Here is a 21014-nt window from a genome sequence, read left to right on the forward strand (position 1 = left end):
TTAAATGTCGCTCGGGAGTTTTGTATGTGATTTGGTTTCGCTTGCCAGTAGCAAAATATTCTCCAATAAGGATGACAGCTGCGCTTATCTTGAGCATGTATTGTTTTGCAAGCACAAGAATGAATCATCAAACAATTATCGTCAAATAATTCTACAATAAAAAACATTTCCGGGCGACCAAACTGGTACAATGGCTATTTCAAAAATTTCGTAGCATTATAAAATAGTATCCGCAAGCGACTTGAATTAAACTACAGCGTAGCTCTATGTCAACAATGTGGTCGTGTCTTGAACACAACCTCCTATAATTTTTAATTCGATGATTTTTTTTTCCATACCCATACCCCTTAAGTCCCAGAAAGTCGATTTTTAACCAAATTTTTTTTGCGATATGACACTAGATCTCGACGTTTTTTGCCTTTTTAAGTCATTTGGCATCGAAAAATATTTTCGATTTTCCAAATTCCATTTGTTTTTGACGCAGGACTACGTCTTTCATTTCTATACCGGTGTGTAACATCAAAGTTTCGAAAACGAAAGCGTTACGCCGGAGCTCAAGATTTTGAGCGTTAATAGCTCCTAAACAACCGAACGAAACAGACAAATCACCACCTCTTTGAACGACTCGTTGAACCAATGAAAGCGAATGTAAACATTGCTCGAGGTATTTGTGGAGGCAGTTCAAATAGAATCCCGGCTAATGAAAAGTGGGAGGAATTCAGTGAGGAGCATAATGCACTGAGACCATCAATGCGTCTTGGTTCAGAATGACAGAAAGTAAGTGTTTCTTCTACGATACATATAACTGCATAAGTAAATTTTATCATATTCTTTGAATTACTATCAACCGAATTTCCTACCTAAAATTGCTTATTCATGCTAGCGTACATTAGTACGTGTTGCTTTTGCCAGCAATTTTTTTAGCTATACTATACCAAACTTTCTCCACTATATGCTACAGCTGAAATGTCTTGCAAAACAATAATGATTTTTCACAATTATATATTATATTTGGATTGACATTAGGTGAAAGGTAAAGAAAACACACTAGCACACAACAAGCAAGAATTTAGGGCCCCAGGCGGTGGCCCAATACAAAAAAAGGTGTTGACGCCGCTACAACAAGAAATCGATGCTAAAAGAGAATTACATGCAAAATTTGTTTTGCTAAAAAAAGTGTCTCATGTGCGACTCCTTACGGAATTCCATAGATTGCAGGTGTGAAAATACATGAAAAGATTCATTTTCTAATAATTTTATTTTTTGTAAAGTAAATTATTCCATGATGTCGTTTTTATTACACATCCATGCATGCATTACGCCTATTAAGCTTCATATATTCCCTCAACATCAGTTTTCTCCAAAACATAACCATATCAACACTTTTGGAAAAAATTATATTTATAATTTTCATAGCAGATGTGTCAAAAAAAGATTTGGCATCCTTTCTATAGTGCTTTGTGAAGCATTTCTAACACGTTTCAAAATATTTCAGCACCGTCACTGACATTCGAGCAGAGTAACGAATCGAGCTGTTTTCCTCGATTTCTATAATTCCAGATTTTACTCGGTGTGATAGTGATAGTGATTGTATCGAATCCTCGATTCGATTTCGATAATGGGGTCTATAATCGATCACGAAGGTGTCGATACATTGTTGGAAGAAACTGCTGGACAAACAACAACATACCTCCAGGAACGAAAAACTTATACACCTTTTGTTTGAGCAATTTAAATTTTTTGGCGTCAATTTCGATCAGTTTCTGATGAGCACTACGCTTTGCAGGTCTGTTTGATGTATGTGAACTTGTTTGAGAAGAGGAGGAAACAAATGGAGGTTCCTCTAAATAATCTATCTTTATTTATTTTTATTTAGTTCCTCGGACTCTCCTGCAACACTTCTCTGTAGATGATCTTCTGAATTATCCTCATTTCCTCTGGCCGAAAGATTTTTGCCAGATTTCCGGGATTTCATTGATCTCGGAAAAATAGCATCTTCCGCAGTTCTTTTGCGAACCCGTCTCATAGGTTTTCCGCTTCATTTTTACAGCATCCGCTGTAAACTAAAGGCGTAGATTGATACATGATGAATCATTGTTTATGTACACTTACTAGTTGTGTTTACTCCCAACTCGGTTTTAGCTTGTTGCCAAAGCTTGTCAACAAGCAACCGGTCTCGGTACTGCCTCGAAGTTTTGTCCCACAACGCTTTTCTAACGTAAACTAGAGAAATTTGTTTATCCGATTCGATCTCCATTTCAACAGTAAACAGTCCAGTCCGTTTTCATAAAGGCTGATTTAGACGATGCCAGTCAGCGCTCTAGTTGAAGTATCCAGTGAACAGAGAACAGACACTCTGTTCAAGTTATTTGTACCAGTATCGAACAAGTAATTGGCCTCTAACTGGAACAGAGTGTCTGTTCTCTATTCACTGGATACTTCAACTAGAGCGCTGACTGGCATCGTCTAAATCAGCCTTAAGTAAACTGCAGTACACCGCAGGGATGCCAGATATGATACCATGTCTTCATTTTGTAAACCTGGGTCATGCGGATAGAATCAAATTGGTTGTCAAAAAGAGCCCAATAGAAATGTCAAAAGAGATCCAATAATCAAGAGTGGAAAAAAGTGTTACTTTACTTATAATAATCTATTACATAGAGAAAGTATTGTTATTAAGACCTCGTATTGTGGAAGCTCTGTAGGAAAACAGCGAAAAGCCTTGCGACCTAAGTATCGGTGGCTGTGATGGAACCACAGAATTGACTGGTATCCGTGTAATTCTTTCCAGAGTTGTGACATATCTATAATCCTGACTGGTTTCGCTCTACTTTATACTATACTTTCTAGTTTTATCTTCGGTGAGCGGTATTTGGATGAAGTTTTCGATCGTTAGCAAGACTTGCGAAGAGTGTTGTGTTGTAGCCGTTTTACGGTTTCCACGACGCCTCGTTTGGTGGTTGATGTTTTCGAGGATCATCAAGGTTCTCGATCATTTTTTTTTTTTGTAGAATGCTGAAGTCTGCATATCATCATTGTCATAGTCGATATAAAGCTGCCAATCACTAGTCAAGAGCGCGTTATTCAGTACGGATATAGTGTGCCATTGCAACATTTATTCCTGTTTCGATATTCTGCTTCTATACTACGATCCGGTCGGGAAATAAGTCTGATGTATGGTTTACCGATAACTCTACAAATTAAATAAGAACACCATTGTCACATCGCTTTAAAATGTAGATCTCTATTTCAAAACCACTAAAACAGATTTGTTTATCGGCGAACCGTCGAATATTTGGTACAAATTTCATTCAGGATATGAGCATAATTAAAGCTATTGAGCCAACTTATGATATATTTATGTAAGTAACTAGCTAACGAACTTTCTATTTGATCTTTTGAGTGATAACAATGTAAAACAAATGCGGGTACTTTTTCATGCCTGTGTTTGCTAACCGAACAAAACCTAATGGCATATGTCGAGGCCTTTGAGCATTTTACTTCTCCGTGTTGAGTGCGGTTAGTTCACTTGGCGAAGCCGGCGGTTGGAAAACTTCACGTCGGAAAACGATTTTGTAAGCGAAAGCACTGACGAAGGCACCTAGCAGGGGACCCACCCAGTAGACCCAGTGTGCCGTCCAGTCACCGTTCCATAGGACCGGGCCCAACGAACGTGCCGGGTTCATGCTGGCTCCGGTGTAGGGACCCTAGAAGTGAAAAAATATTCAATGTATTTGCAAAATTGTCACTCAAATTGTTAATACCTACAGCTGTGACAGCAAGACAACCGATGGTGAAGCCGAACTTGAGAGCCACCGAATCGTGATACTTGGCATTACGTGGGTCCCAAACGCCACAGCAAACCAGTGCCAGCACTGAGGTGGCAACAAATTCAATGCCAACGGCTTGGAGCGTGGAGATTTTTGGGTTAGGGGAAGTGACACAGAAACCGGCTCCTGCTTCCAAGGCGTCGGAGAATACCGCTGCGGGTGTGACTATCTTTAGCAATCCGAATCCCATGAAGGCACCGATACACTGCACGGCAGCGTATCCGAGGGCCATCTAGAATTATCAATCCTTTAAGTGTCTATGATTCTATGGAATGAAATGTTTTGTAATCTAGACCTTGGTGGAAACCATTTCGTACACCCAAGCAGTGGCGGTGACCGCCGGGTTGAGATGCGATCCTGAGACACAACCGAAGACCTGCACGATGATCATGACGACCAAACCGAAGTTGATGCACATCTCGAAATGCGATGGCTTGTGGCCAAGACCTCCCACGCATCCCATGCAACCCAGCATGACCAGCAGGGCGGTGCCGATCAGTTCTGCAAGCAGCACCGATATGGTGTCTAGCGTTGACTGTTTCATCTTAGCGCTCTGAAAATAAAAAAAATAAATAAATCAGTTCTGAGAGTAATTGCTTTACCGCACTCAATCTGAACAGGGGTCAGTGTTCAACCCGTGTTTATCAACAGACGCTCGTCGGTAAGATCGCGTAGCCGCGGATTTTTTTGTCTCGTTCAGGAAAATCGAGATAGCGTCGAACGCTTGTTGTTATTATTACGTGTTCGTTTATTGGATGAGTAAAAAAACAAGCATCAAATGGTGACGACTGCTTGGTGGTGGTTTAAAAATATGGATTTCTGCTTGAAACCAAGTATGTATTATCAGTTTCGTTCTCGTGTCTTATCACTATAGGCGAGAAAATGGTGACCTGGTTCCTCATCAGCACAGAGGCTATTGGTAGCTTAAGTGGAGAGTTATATTTTATTGTTGGTCAAGTGATTGAATTGGTTTCCAAAGCAACTAACGCATATCAATGTGGAAACTAAAACACAGTCGGGATAAAGGTAAAAAGTGTAATCTCCTGATTCACACCTATAAGCCACGGTTAAATCCAACTTGAGATACTTTGCTGGTTTTGCAAGAGGCAATGTGAGGATGATTAAGGTAATGTATATTTTGGACAAACCATTTTTAAAGTTATCTTTTGGCTTCGAGTTATATTTTTCATATAAGGGGTATTTCAATAGGGACGTTACAAAAGTAGACCGATAGGGACAGCAAACGACGTCATATTTTTTCCCGCTCTCTTGACATTTCTCTTCGGTAAGGTTTGCCATTTCATAATGGAAAGATATACGATCCAACAGCGAGTCGTGATTATTAAAATTTACTACCGGAATTCGGGGTCAATGGCCTCAACATTAATAGCGCTACGTCCAATTTATGGTCGTCATAATCGTCCTGCCAGATCAACAATTGAGCGTCTCGTGGAAAAATTGGAATCCACAGGTACAGTACAAAATGTTCCCGTGCCAGTGGGACAAAGAAGTGCCCGTAGTGTCGAGAACATTGCTGCCGCTAGCCGCTATAATTTTGGGAAAAGATCTTCGCCCACATCCATACAAGATCAAATTGACGCAAGAACTGAAGCCGCTTGACCACCAGAAGCGTCATATGTTCGTGAGTTGAGCTGGGCAACAACTTGAATGTGATTCGGATTTTTGATGAAACTTACTCCCCAGATCTCGCCCCTAGCGACTATCACTTATTTCCGGTGATGAAACAAGCGTACTTCAAAAAGTTGGACGCTACGTACTTCGCGCTCGGAATAGAAAAACTCGTGCCACGCTATGAAAATTGCCTCGAACGTTACAGCAATTATGTAGAAAAATAGAAAATAAAACGTAGATTACGAAAATCATCTTGTTTTTTGTTCTAACTTTATTTTTCCGCGATTTCTGAGGCACTGAAACTTATTTTTTGAACGACCCTCGTATCTTAAATTAAGCTAAATTCTTTAGACGCAAAACTGTACTCAACTTTTTTATCTCTACCCTCAACAGTGCTAGAAAATTTCATGAAACCAGATTGTCTGACGAATTTATGAAATTACAACGAGATTAAGTTTGAGGAACAACATTGCTTTATTGAGGATAATGTGTATGCAGATGTATCCCCAGAGTTATTAATGTAGGAATGCGTTTCAGAGTGTAAAATTACTCAACAGAAAATTTTTGAATCCACAGTCAATATAAAAAGATTTTGGGCAATATTCCAGCAAACGAGACGAGCAGACGAGCGCTCGTCTCGTTTGTTTTCATATTCCAGAAGCCGAGCTCGACTAAAAACAGACGAGTAGCTCGTCTGGCTCGACGACCGTTTGGCCGCGCTCGCCGATGAATCAGTCGAATCGTCTAGTTTGTTTGATGTGTTTGTTCACCTTGTTGATTGAAAGCATCGGTATTCTTCTGCTCCGCCTTTATCTTCAAAAATTGTTTCACGGCTAAACTAGTATTGCATAAGCAATGTATGTTTTCAACTGCAACCATCAAATTCAATTCAGTAATTGTAAGATTTAATAGATTTCCAAATGGGCCTCTCCCAAACAATACAACCAAATGTAAATATTGAACGAAAATGATATATATATACATATGATATATATATATATATATATATATATATATATATATATATATATATATATATATATATATATATATATCTTCAAAAATTTATCCTTCAAAAATCCGCTCCGCCTTTATCTTCAAAAATTGTTTCACGGCTAAACTAGTATTGCATAAGCAATGTATGTTTTCAACTGCAACCATCAAATTCAATTCAGTAATTGTAAGATTTAATAGATTTCCAAATGGGCCTCTCCCAAACAACACAACCAAATGTAAATATTGAACGAAAATGATATATATATACATATGATATATATATATTCTCTTCTTGCAGCGAATTGCTCGTCTCGTTTTCTGGAATAGGGCTCTTTATATGTAATTTGTTCGTCTGATTCAAAGTAGAATCAAGGGTAGCCAAAGAGCAAGGACAAAGGGTAAATAAAGGAATAGCAGCTTCGTAATAGAGATATAGGAAATCTTCCTGTGGCGATACGGGTGATTAAATAATGTTTCTTGTCAGATATAAAAAGGTGAAACAATGTGAAATAAATTAGTTCTAGTCTAGAGCTCAAACCTATACCATGTTTCTTTTAAGTACAGAACCTAAAAGTCCTTAACTTATTTATAACCGTACTCAATATCATAAAATTAGGAAAAATTCAGCAAATCTTCCACTGCTGATATGCCTTCCTCATTTGTTGAGTAAAGATTCATTCCAAAGCATGGATGACGAATTCAGTGAAAATTTGAATATTGATTTCTCTGCAATTGGCTGTAGTGATGCTGTAGGGTTTTCGGAAAAAATATAAACGATCAAAAAATACCATGCCCGAAGGAAGATATACTCTGTTTCTGGTAGGATTCGGAATGGATTCTTTATTACTACCAAGCAAATAGAATATTCAAGCTGTATGAAAGATGGCGAAAGATTGTGAAACAGAACTATGGATTTAAAATTGAATTATAATGCTTTGATTGAAAATGATATTTTTGTTTTCCCAAAAATCGACATTAACTTTTCGGACAACCCAATATGAGCTATCCTGATTTATCCTGATTTTTATTTTAATTCTTCCTGATTTTTTTAAAATCATAGTTGGCAACCCTGCCGTTGGACTATTTCCTGTGGAGTAACGTCAAGTCTATGGTCTATGCCAACAAGCCAGTGACGATTGATGAACTTCGTACGAATATCGAACGTGAAATTGCAGCAGTATCGGCCGATTTATGCTTGAAAACCGTTGAAAATCAGCGTCTGGACTTCCGCAAGCGTGCCCGTGGTGGCCATGCAAAAGAAATCGAGTTCCATACATAATGGCATCAAATGTGGAGACACTCCTTTTGATAAATGGCCAGGTTCGTGGTGCCAAAAGTTATATAAATCTCAGCTTTTTGACTACAGGAACTTTTCTGGGAACATTGGCCCTTTTTATCACTGTACAGTCTTCCGGACGCCTTGTCGATCGATTTTTTTCGACTTGGATAGAAGTTATTTCCTTCAATTTATGTCGTAACCAGATGTACGATATGGTTTCCTTTCTAACTCGTGCGACGATTTGGGGAGTAGATTGAGTATTCGTGGAGAGCTGTAACAGAGTACCAGTATATATGGTAGTGCGTACAGTTGGATGAGGTTGGTAAACTGCTGAACAAAGCGTACCATCGATACGACGTGTACCTGCAGGCACAATCTAGACCCAATAACTCCTATCCCTACCTACTCGGGATGTCGACTGGGGTACGACTAACCATGGCGAAGATCGGGTAACCAACCCCGGTGGGATCTTGGTCGTTTGCTGACAGGGAAGAGGGACTTCCTGAGCGTCTGTTCACCATGGAGGTGCAGCCCAAACCGTGTTAGAGCGTTCCATGCTAGAGCCGTGTCAGCGAAGGGGACAGAGCTGTACACGATGGTCTTCCGGCGACACAGGGGGTTGTTGTAGGCCCTGCAAGCCATGCGTAAAAACAAAGGAAAATTTAAGCAAATTTAGGAAGTCACAACAAAAATCGAAGCAGAAATCCAGAAATCTGTTGATAACTAAAAAAGAGAAGGTTTTATGCCCATTTAAGAACAAAGGCTTGAATGAGCCTTTTCCCTCACTCCAAATAAATAAACAATAAATAATACCTGGAGATCAACTCAGCAAACGGTAACACACATTGACCACGTACTGATCGATGGTCGGCACATCGTCAGAACCGTCAGAACGTCAGAACCTTCGTGGCACTAACATCGATTCAGACTACTACCCAGTGTTACCACACGTACATATTTATCTGGAATGGCACATATTTTTTCGTAACTTTTGGTACAGATTCTGTACGCTACAGAGTACAGATTTTCGTCAAAAAGTACAGTTTGGTACAGATTTTTTCCACTTGTGAAATTTCTTACATTTGAACAAAGCAACATTGAGGTACATGACGAATTTTACGCCACAGTATCGCTTAGTGTTGCTGATCATAAAATTTAGAATGCAATGATTGATCAGTTTCATAAGGACGGAGTCCCTTACAAGGATCGTCTGAAAGGACTCACGTCGGACGGTACGACGTATGTCGCACGTATTGCACGACGTATGTATGGAGGTTCGGGGAAACTTGTAGAGTGCATCACGTGTAATCACGATCGTTAATGAAATAACAATGGAAACAATCAACAGCGGTGTGCAAGAGAACAGAGTTCCCGTTCAAGTCGGGGGAATTTTTCGTCAAAGACATTTTCTCCGTCTTGCACTGTGGTCACGCGTATTCTAAGGCTTGCCACTCAGAATACATTCAAGGCGTGTTATTTGGCATAGAAATCTCAACTAAGTACTAATAAAAATGACGCAAGTAATACTACGTTGAGACGGCAAAGTCCCTCTAGGAACCTTAGTGCCATATAAGAGGAAGAGGAAGAAGAAGAAGAGAACGGAGTATGGAGAAAAAGCATGAACCACGAACTGGTTCAACTCAACGGTGAACCCAGCATCCAACATCCAGCCGCCAAGGCTGGGCGAGTGCGATGGGCAGGGTGTGTTGCAAGATTGCCGGACAGCTGCCCTGCAAAGATATTGTTCACATCGAATCCGATAGGAACAAGAATACTATGCTCGCCAAAAAAAAAATTTAACTATCGGTTAAATTGGAAAATTCAGAACATGAAAACGAAAAAAATCACATCTCTGATTTTTGGATATGTTATGTGAAAAATCCTCAGCTTTCAAGAAAAAATATAAAAAAACCATTGCGCCCTTTAGTCCAAAGACATGAAAACAACAAAAAACAAATACAATTAATAATTACAAAAATGAAATCCAAATTTTTGGCAAGCGTAGTATTTTTCCAAAAAAAGTTTAAGCAACTGTCTGTGTTTTGATATATCGATCATCTGAATCGGTCAAGTAGTTCAAATGTTATGAATTGTCGAAAAAAAAGTCATCCTACAATCGAAATATGATGAGCGTGAGTGTGAATGCGAGTGTGAACATTGTACAATATCCTTATATCCCCTCCTTTACCAAAAGAAACTATGTCACCCTTCTAATCTCGAGTCGACCGCGAGTAATCGGTTTCCTACTTTATTAACCCTAGATTTAAGGAAACATGTTGATATATACTAATAAAAGTATAGCTAAGAGTTCGGCTCCTTTTGAGCCTGTAAAAATAAATGACTTAAATAAAAAAAAAAAAAATCGAAATGAGTGAAAAAAAAATAAAAAAAAATACGTGTCTTATGTTTTGCTATAAAGAACAAATCAACCACTTTTCACGAAAATCTAAGAACCACTTTGTCGGTTTGAGTAAAAAGTAAAAAGAGATACTGGTTTTGGAGGTGTTATTATTAATTTTATCCAAAAAAATCAACATCAATTAAATCAACCAAATTAAAGCTCTCTAACCACTCCACATTTTTTTTGTCGCCCAACTTCTACCCTTCTAAATTTCGCTGCAACATTTTTTTCAACAATTCCTGTTGAAAATTCAATCAAAATCTTTTCGATATTTACTCCTCTGTACTAGTAATGGCCTTAACGTTGAAATATTACTTGAAATAAGTTAATTTTTTGAATATAAATATTTTTTTTCAGACTGTATATATATATACATACTCGTTTATGATCGAGTTCAATATTGTATATAATCGAGTTCGACCTGTATAACCTATCCATTTTTTTAATGTTTTTTTGAATAACCACAACATGAAGAATATCCTGAAAGGCGGATGCATCCAGACATTTCCGCACAAGGTGCGAAAGTCCCACTCGACGCGACTGCTAACTGTGCTAAATACGAAATAGCCAATGTTAAATCTTCGGGTCGGGGCAGCATAAAAAAGCACCTTGTACAGTCTTTCGTTAAGAAATCAAGCGAGCATTCTCTCAGGATGAGATTTTCAAGCAACATGAACCAGAATGCATATACAGTGGTAGACATTCGTTTAGTCGCACCCTATTTTTCCTCAATATTTTTAAAAATAAGTCAATTCTTTGTACAGTTTTGTTCATAAAAGACTATTATTGTTTATTTTCATCGAATTCATTCTAAAAAAAAGTATAAATTCACTTTTTGTTTTCTAAGTAATTCAAATATGTGGAATCAGGGTTTAGCCGCATCCTAAAATTTAAATAAAAGAAAATTTGTGCGGCGAATTTCAAGTCCAATCGGTAGCTAATATTTAGTATGTCCACCTCCATTTCGGATCACTTTGAAAACTCGATTTGGCATCAAGTCAGACAGCTTCTAAAGTGTTGCCATATTGATTATAGCCCAACATTCCTGAATTACTGCCTTGAGACTGGAAATGTTGGAAAATTGTCATCCGTTTGCATAGACCATCTCGGCCAAGATTCTCCATAGGTTCTGTATGGGATTGCAATCGACTGCAAGCAGGTTATTCAAGAAGCGGAATGTCCTTTTCGGCAAACCATGCCTTCGATTGCTTGGAAACGTAAATCTATGCATAATCCTGCTGAAAAAACGACATCCTCGGTAGCGTTATTCTCAATATGACCAATCAAAAAGTCCTCCAGTAATTGAAGATACTTTTCGGAGTTCATTTGGGTGAAAATGAAACAAATGGGATGCTTACTGTGACAGGAAACGGCTCCCCACTCTGTCAAACTTCCGCCCCCAAAGTTCCGCTTCGATCTTACGATATGCCGTTGACTTAAATTGTACCAATAGCAACTGTAACAGTCCGGACCAGCCAAATTGAACTTTTTTCGCCGGAAAATACAACATTTCTCCATTCTAAATTCCATGTATTGCCATTCCATGTATTGCCGGGCGAAAATGAGATGTTTCTGCTTATGGGTGGCGGTCAGTTTCGGCTTCCCTTAAGGTTTCTTCCACATGATGTTTGGTGACTCATTCAAGATGCGCACAATATGCCTCTTCCTTACTGGAACAACCAATTCTGCCTTAATGTATGAGCAGGACATCGTTTCCTGGTTGCTTCGTGTCTTATTCGACCTTTAAGACGCAAACTTTTTGTTACGATTGAGCGATTAGAAAACATTTGTTCACTGAATATCTTTATTATTTTCCGCCCTTCTTCCGTCAATTGAATACCTTTCGCCATTCCTTTAAATTCTACGTAAATCACTATTCTGACCAACTTCTTACGTTGCACGTCTAATGTTTATCTTGTAAATTAAACATTCCCAAGTATTTTTTCAAAAAACACATATAAAAGCTTGGTGATTATGCGAAAACTCGATTTTTATGCCCTGCGGCTAAACGTATGTCTCGGCAAAAAAACGACGTTTGAATGTTTATATCCACCGATGCCTTGTGTGTGTGTGTGTGATTGTGACGCACGTCTTTTCAATAAAAGTGACTTAAATATACTATCACTACAGCAAATATGTATCCCGATAAAAAGAACATTCCTAGTTTTTTTGTAAGTGTTTCAAGTTTTCTTTTCAAGTGCGGCTAAACGAATATCTATCACTGTACATTTAATTGAATGTGTCGTATAAGAATAATGCTTTTGATATTTTTCAAAAACCGGAGAGAACGTGCGGAAAACATCACAATAATTTATATTTACAATACGATGGAGAAAAGTGTTCTCGTGGCCGAATGATAAGCGTCACACATTATCATGCCGGGGGTTCTGGTTCGATTCCAGTTCTGGCCGAGGGATTTGCCGTAAAAGAAATTTCTTCCGACTTGCACTGTGGTAACGCGTATTCTAGAGCTTGCCACTCCAGAATACACTCAAGCGTGTTTTTCGGCATAGAAACTAAGACTGCTAACCTACGTTGAGAAAGCAAAGTTCCACTGGGAATGTTAATGCCATCCAAGAAGATGATAGAGAAAATGGTCTTATTGTGTAATTCGGGTCGAAAAGAATTCCGCTCTATAATAATAGCTCTATTTTACTATTATAGATACCAAACAAGTCGGTCGCAATGACCGAGTAAGGTATCGGTGCAACTATCATAATTTTTGAGCTGGTTTGTTAGCTGCTTCTCATTGGAGTAAGAGCATCGAGTCGATCAGATTTACATAATACGAGATTTGCTCGGTGTGATAGTGATATGGATATATCGAATAAAACGCTCGATTCGATGTACATAATAGGATCCAATAATACGGAATGGGGTGTCAACACTAGCATCTATGAAGTACGTTATCAATTACGATTTGGATTCTCATAAAATATTTCTAATCTTCTAATACTAGAATATCGATCTTAGTGTTTACCACTTGCACCTGTGCACTTGTTGAACTACTTTTCATTCACCCAATGCCGGACAAAAGCACGAACTAAAAACTCTTGCAGGCGGAGTTATGGGCACGGCATCGATTACAAGCCGGCTTCCTAATTATAATCCATATGTGACCTAAAAACAACCAACTAGACTCTCACTCTCAAGACGGGCTAAATTATTGGCTCGAACCGGTTCTATAGGCACATGATATTGGATAGATCATGCGATCGGATGTATTTGTCCGAACTCGCCAGACATTGAAAAGTCGCAAAATCACGCTTCATTCGGTCTTCCAGAGAATTGAAAGCTCCCGGCCATTTCAAGCGAATCCCACGAGTGACTACCGTCTAATTAGCACATCTTTCGTCAATTTAGAATGTTGCATATCGGGAACACACGCCGTCTGAATTTCAATAGTTGTCGTCGTGTATGGCGCTGACATTGATGGAAAACCATATTCAGTAGTTGACTAACGTAATAACGTAACTTAAAGTGCGAGCTTATTAAAGTCAGCTCTTTATCATTGTCATGTCAACAGTTCTCCCCATTCTTTATTGGTGGCGTAATTACACGCCACAGCCACGCGTGCACGATAACATACAATTCCATTATCACCAACAGAAGCAGAATCTGCAGTATAAATCTGAACCCTCAAAAGTGGAAGCCATGTTTGCCTTTCAATCTCAGGCAGTTGCGTGACACATTTTTTCCTGCCGGTGACAGAGGAACGCAATTATTTCAGGACGTTTTTTAAAGTGATAAGACTGCTTCCCCAACGGCTTGGCTTGATGATTTGAATGTTCTATTTGTTTAAAATTATCCAGAACCAGTTCTGAAGTTTTGCGCCACACGCTATTGTGGTTAACGGATAATAAATGCGTGATTTCGATCTGTAATAAACATTGGAACACCTGTTGCAACAGAGGAACGTTGGATGGTTGTTCAAACAAGTGAATTTTTACACTGTAAATATTCTTTGATTCCAAAATCAATTGTGTGTTGTAAATTTGAATTGTTCTGCGTTGGATAGCATCGAGGATCTTCAATTTTGTCTAAGCTTATGAAATTTGATTTCGCATTCTTCTTGCCGGGATGAGTTCAGCGTGTAACCTTCACACTAATATTCAAACCGGCTTGTGCAACGATCCATTCCAATTCGTGACTTATTTGTTCAAGCGCCAAGTTTTTATTTCATCATAACGAGGGTGGGATAAGGTTGGCTATCTATACCTTAATTCATCTCGGTGATTGCTCAACAATTATTTTGCAGTTATAAAAACAGACTCATTTTGTTTAAATTGCTACTGCAAGTTCCATGATTGCTTATGGGTATGTTTATTAATATGAGCGTCGACTTCGTGGGATGAGATGGTGTTCTTTAAAAATCCTTCAATTATTCCGAAATTGTATTCCTGTTTGATGGATTCAACCAGACCATTTTTACTACATTTACATTTTACTGTTCTGGAAGCAAGGAAGATGAAATGCGCGAGAAACGTTTTTTTTTATTTCATGTGGAAACTGTGATGTGACATTGCCCAATTGTTCTTTGATCGATAGCTAACATCATTCAATCAAAATCGAATTCAGTGTTTTGTAGTTTGTGTTTGAAGTGTAAAGTGATACATCACATTCAGAGATAGGTTTGGTTCCTTTTTTTCTCGCCTGAACTTGGGACGACACATTAAGTTTTTTTCTTTAATTTTAATTTAATGTCGCCCCTTTCTTATCACAACCACTGTCTAGTGACACTAGACAGCTTTCTTCACGATTTGCAATTAAAATCACAGCTGAAGAATCGCGCGGAGCACTTCATTTTTAATTTTAGGTTATGATTTCTATGCTCATGATTTTCTATGCTTGCTACTAAAAGGCGGCCATCTTAGCAATCCCTTGGTTTCACTGCAATCGGAGATGGTACTAGTGACACATGTTGCTGATAATAAGTGAGTGCCAGAAACAAAAAAAAACGCTGAGAAAAACTAAGTGTCACAAGGTTATCAGTCGTGAGAAACGAGTATTGTTGAATTTTTCGCCGCTTGATGACCTTGATGGAATTCAAAATGCAGCCACCAGTCTAGTCGCTATATCGATAGGAATTTTACAATCGAACTAAAAAGAACTAACAACGGTTTGCGATACTTATTGAACATCATCATTCAGTTCATAATTTTCTAGTTTTTGATATCGAGAGACAATCACGGCTATCTTCAGTAGCTTATCTGGGATAGGTATCAATTATTTTCATTTTGGGTCAAACTTCAATCGATTCAAGTGACGACAAACATGTGTGTCATGGTCGGTTCGATGATACGAGCTAAGTAATGTCGGTGATACGCTACTGTGTTATCTTAAGATATTCCCCTCGCAAAACGATTTCTCTCCGACCCTCCAAGCGACAAAATAACATTTTTGTCGCTGCTTCTTATGAGTATCTCGCGTTTATTGCCATTCAGGTGCAGCTCGGATCGACTTACACGCCCTAAGTAACTTAATTGGAGAGCAGCTTAGCATCCGTTCGATCAATGATGTTCCAGTTCACATTTTCCTCTTCACTGGAGTACTTCTTGATAATGTTTATTACGCGCAGTCGATGTGAATCGACGACATATGTCTGCGGATTGGACGGATTAATGGGATGGAATTAAAAATATAGTCCTGTTGAAAACGATAACGGGCTGTCTTTGTTTCTCTGCTTTGTGTCTACAGAAGTGCTGATTATAAGTACTTTCGAGTTATTATAATTTTTACTCTGAATTGTGTAATGCTTAAATTATAAAAAGTGTGACTGTAGGACTTTTTAGCTTTAGCTGTTATAAATACAACATGACATATTAGGGGCCGCAAATTTATTTGAAACGCGTAAGTTGTTAGAAAAAGGACAGAAATTGAATTTTAATGTATGACGAATTTCATGCCAACTCGACTGGCCGTTGGCAGCACCATCTCAGATAGCTGTGGAACGTTGTGGGTGTAAAAATATTGGTTATTTAAGCCACTTTGCTTATTTAAAATTATCGAAAAATAATTAGACTACTTTTTGGAAAAAGCCATTTTTTTTCCTATTATTTTACAAAAATTTATAACTTAAAAACTATGATATCTACAAAATTCTTGTCAAAGGATGAAATGCAGGAAATTAATTAGATTTACACAAAAAAATACCAAAAATTTCGCTGACAAAAAAGTTATTTTAAAAATTCAAAATTTAAATTAATTTTTCTCAAAAACATATTTTTTAAAATTCCCAAAAATATATATATAAATAGCCTTTACAATTTCCATACATCGGAAGATGGGCACAAAGAAGAGAGCTGGACTACATACATACAAGGTACAGAACTTCCCAAACCGCGATGAGCGGCAACAATCGACGGCTTAAACTCGGGCACGGAAGCTCTACGAGAAGATGCTGACAAAATATGGCTGCTGTGTGATGGACGACAAAACGTATATAAAAGCCGATTTCAAGCAAATTCCGGAGTTGGAGTTTTTCACCGGCAAGAGCAAGTTCGATGTGGACGACAAATTTAAGAAGAAGAAAATATCGAAGTTCGCCTCCAAATATCTCGTTTGGCAGGCCATCTGCTCTTGTGGACTGATGAGTGAGCCTTTCGTGACAAAGGGCACAGTAAATGGCGAGATCTACAAATCTAAGTACCTCGAGAAGCGCCTTTTGCCGTTCTTGCAGCAGCACGACGAAGCTCCGCTATTTGGCCAGATTGGGCATCATGCCACTATTCTAAAAGTGTCCTGGATTGGTATGAGGCCAATTCTGTCCATTTATTTCCAAAGGACACGAACCCGCCAAACCGTCCGGAGCTGCGCCCGGTGGAGCAGTACTGGGCAATAATGAAGCGGGAACTTCGGAAGAGCAAGAAGTCAAAGACGAGAAGGACATGTTAAGAAAATTGAAAAAAACTGAGAAACTGGTACCGGATGACACTGTAAAGACTTTGATGAAGGGCATCAAGCGAAAATGCGTTCAATGTTACACTCAAGGCTCCATCGATTAACTTTTCTTTTAATTTTTGAAGTAAATATATGTATAAAACTACCCTTAAATATTGGTTTGATTCTAAACATTATAAGAAAATTTGCATGACATTTTCGGTGTCGCAATAATTTCGTGTTCGCCCTTTATTACGTGAATTTTTGTTTTACTGGCATCATCTTGGTGTCCGAAGTTTAACTTGGACAGGCTTTACATCCTCGGCACTATAATTTACACCCACAAAGTTTCACTCGGGGCTAAGGCAACCCTATCCCATCCAATGCAAATTGAGCGTAGGCCGCATAAAACAGGGCTTAGGGGCTCACGTATTGTTTAATGTTTGGAGTCGTATATGTTAATATTTGATTACGTTGGATAGTTTCCTTTGGCCAGCGATGTTTGGATACCCATCCGGAAGCTTTCTTGACGATTTGCAATTAAAATCACAGCTGAAGAATCGCGCGGAGCACTTCATTTTTAATTTTAGGTTATGATTTCTATGCTTGCTACTAAAAGGCGGCCATCTTAGCAATCCCTTGGTTTCACTGCAATCGGAGATGGTACTAGAACGAGTTGGCATGAAATTGATCATCTTTAATCTACCATAAGTATAGATTTTTTTTTTCTTAATAACAATAATTTTCCTAATAACGTTCTATTTTAAGTCAGACAGATTCTGAGATATATCTGATTGGGAGTGTATCGATTCTAAATTAGTAGGACTTTAAAATATTTTTTTTTTCAGAATCTTGTTAAACATCGATGGCTCATTTGCGTAACGTCGAGGATTATTCGAAAGATAACAAGGCGAAGTTCCTGTCGGAACATGAGTGGCACTAAAGAAAATGAACAATGAGATCGATTAAGGATCGAACCTTCGAAATGATCGCTATGTTAGACATCATGACATCATGACAACGCACCGACGCAGAGCAGGGAATATCAAGCTATTGAAAAAAAGGTCGGTGAAAGGTTTATTGGAAAGGAATCAACAATTTGCCTGAGAAATGTGTAAAATCAAATAGGGATTACCTCGAATAAAGTTGTTTTGAGATTCTCCTGAAAATTATGAAAATATTCTTCAACGAAACAACCAAACAATTTCAATTCGCACGCTTGGTAGTGTGTGTCAAATTGTTGTTGCGCTTCGCAAATCTACAATCTTATTCATCAAGCGATCAAAGGGAAAAACAAGGATTTCGATAGACTTGTCTTCTATTATCGTGGTTTGAGTGGGGATGAGGTTTGGTAATTTGCTGTTTTCCCCTACTGCGACTAATGTGGAATTTTTGGAGAGATTGCAAAGGCTATTTCATCTGCCCTCTTCTGCAACGAAGTCGATAAAGGACTGAATCATTCTCCTGGTTATGGTTTTGAAGTGATGGATGGCGATGTTGCATAAACTAACATTAAGATTTTTGGTGGGATAATTTTGAAGAAGATCAGATCAGTAACAGTGTGGTAGGAATAACTAATTCTTGAGGGATACCACCCTCCTCAATCCTAATCTTGTAACAGTGCTTGCCTATCATGACTCTGAATTATCTGTCATCAGGGAAACTTTGTACGTAACGTAACCCATTGTGTCCCTTGACATTTGAGTAATCCTCTCTTGGAAAATGTTTTCAAATGGTTTTAGTCAGCCTTCGGACGATGCAATAAATTCCCCAGCTTGATAAGCCATTATAATTATTTCAATATCGTCACTCTGTCATAAACTTTTGAGTTTGACTTCCTGGATCCACTAAGAATGAGCATCAAACTGCTCTGGTCTATGAAATTAAGTATCGATATAATGAACAGATTTTCATGTGATGACAGACAAAATGAAAATGTTTCGCCTCTGAATGGTTCTACACATAACTAAAGGGTGTGTCACATCAAATTGCATCACGGAAAAAACGCTGTAGAAATTCGCCCAGTAGACCGATCCTTTTGAAAATTTTAGACAGTAAAATAACAAGTATTAAACAACTTTTGGCATTTTCTTTTTATTCATACTTCGAGCCCAAGCCCGTATGCTCGCACCATCCTCTTTACCCCGTCCATAAAGTTCTGTACAACGTCAGGTTGTAGTTTTTTTTGAACAGAAATCCATTTTCTCTTGAAGTCCGCCTCCGATTTGACAACTTTTGGGTTCTTCCGGAGGGCCTGCTTCATAATCGCCCAATATTTCTCTATTGGGCGAAGCTCCGGCGCGTTGGGTGGGTTCATTTCCTTTGGCACGAAGGTGACCCCGTTGGCTTCGTACCACTCCAACACGTCCTTTGAATAGTGGCACGAAACGAGATCCGGCCAGAATATGGTCGGGCTCTCGTGCTGCTTCAATAGTGATAGTAAGCGCTTCTGTAGGCACTCCTTAAGGTAAACCTGCCCGTTTACCGTGCCGGTCATCACGAAGGGGGCGCTCCGCTTTCTGCAAGAGCAGATCGCTTGCCACACCATGTACTTTTTGGCAAACTTGGATAGTTTCTGCTTGCGAATCTCCTCCGGAACGCTGAATTTGTCCTCTGCGGAGAAGAACAACAGGCCCGGCAGCTGATGAAAGTCCGCTTTGACGTAGGTTTTGTCGTCCATTACCAGGCAATGCGGCTTCGTCAGCATTTCGGTGTACAGCTTCTGGGCTCGCGTCTTCCCCACCATGTTTTGCCTTTCGTCGCGGTTAGGAGCCTTCTGAACCTTGTATGTACGCAGGCCCTCCCGCTGCTTGGTCCGCTGGACGAATGAACTTGACAAATTCAGCTTATTGGCGACATCTCGGACCGAACTTCTCGGATCACGTCTAAACTGCTTAACTACGCGCTTGTGATCTTTTTCACTGACGGAGCATCCATTTTTGCCGTTCTTCACCTTCCGGTCGATGGTTAGGTTCTCGAAGTATCGCTTTAGTACTCTGCTGACCGTGGATTGGACGATTCCCAGCATCTTACCGATGTCCCGATGTGACAACTCCGGATTCTCGAAATGAGTGCACAGGATTAATTCACGACGCTCTTTTTCGTTCGACGACATTTTTCCAAATTTACGAAAAATTGACAGTGAAGCATGGCCAACGTGATCTATACACTCTTATCTGATTATAAGCGAAAGCTGAAGATATAATTCCTAAAAATTAAATTTCTACAGCGTTTTTTCCGTGATGCAATTTGATGTGACACACCCTTTATCAGAATTGTCTCTATTTCATCCACCACAAACAAATGCTGAAATGACATAAAACACGTGTTTAATAGAAAACAACAATCGTTTGGGTGCACCAAAAGTGTTGGACCTAATGAAGAACACAACATCGCAACAGATCATAACATTGACAGTTTGACTTTCCTCGAAGGTCGTCGTCGTCGTGTTCCATAATCCATGTTGGTAAGTGTGCAGCAGCATCTCCCAGACTAAGAATAGCGTTACAGCCTATGCTGATCTAGTAGAGCATGTAGTAGAGCTTTCGTCACCCATTGAAACTGTAATATTTATGCGTGGAAAACACAGTCTCCATGCAGCTATGGTTTTTAATGCAAATATAAACGTAAAAGACAGACACAGTGCAAGGTATGGCGGAAGAACTTTTAAATACTAGGGATTTGACAATAATATTGAATTCATTGAGAGAACGTGGAAACGCTTGTTTGATAGATTAAATCTGATAGTGTTTTGGTAAATTTATTAATTCCGATAAACAGAATACAAAATACTATCACACAAAAGTAATTATCGAGATATTGCTTCGTAAGTGACAGTGTGTTTGTCAAAATGAGTATCGAAAAAAAGACTGTTTAAATTAGAAGAAACTCCTTGCTGAAATGTTCGAAAATGAGCCAAAATCCTTCAAAAATGATGGAAAAGGCGAATAAATATGAACAAAATAGATTATGTCATTTTGACCAACCATTCATATCT

General features: G+C 38.9%; 1 protein-coding gene across 1 annotated transcript in view; it reads right to left on the bottom strand.

Annotated features, from left to right (window-relative positions):
- Positions 1–3224: 3224 nt before the first annotated feature.
- Positions 3225–21014, bottom strand: part of LOC129766195 (uncharacterized) — a 69664-nt gene continuing 51874 nt past the window's right edge. Inside the window, exons 5-8 of the mRNA XM_055766704.1 lie at positions 4433–4442; positions 4126–4383; positions 3769–4062; positions 3225–3707 (exon numbers count right to left, since the gene is read on the bottom strand). Of these exons, the coding sequence (XP_055622679.1) occupies positions 3498–3707; positions 3769–4062; positions 4126–4383; positions 4433–4442 (772 nt within the window). The 3' untranslated portion in view covers positions 3225–3497. The remainder of the gene's footprint in view (positions 3708–3768; positions 4063–4125; positions 4384–4432; positions 4443–21014) is intronic.

The sequence above is a fragment of the Toxorhynchites rutilus genome, chromosome 2 (genome assembly GCF_029784135.1).
Source record: "Toxorhynchites rutilus septentrionalis strain SRP chromosome 2, ASM2978413v1, whole genome shotgun sequence".
Taxonomy (NCBI): domain Eukaryota; kingdom Metazoa; phylum Arthropoda; class Insecta; order Diptera; family Culicidae; genus Toxorhynchites; species Toxorhynchites rutilus.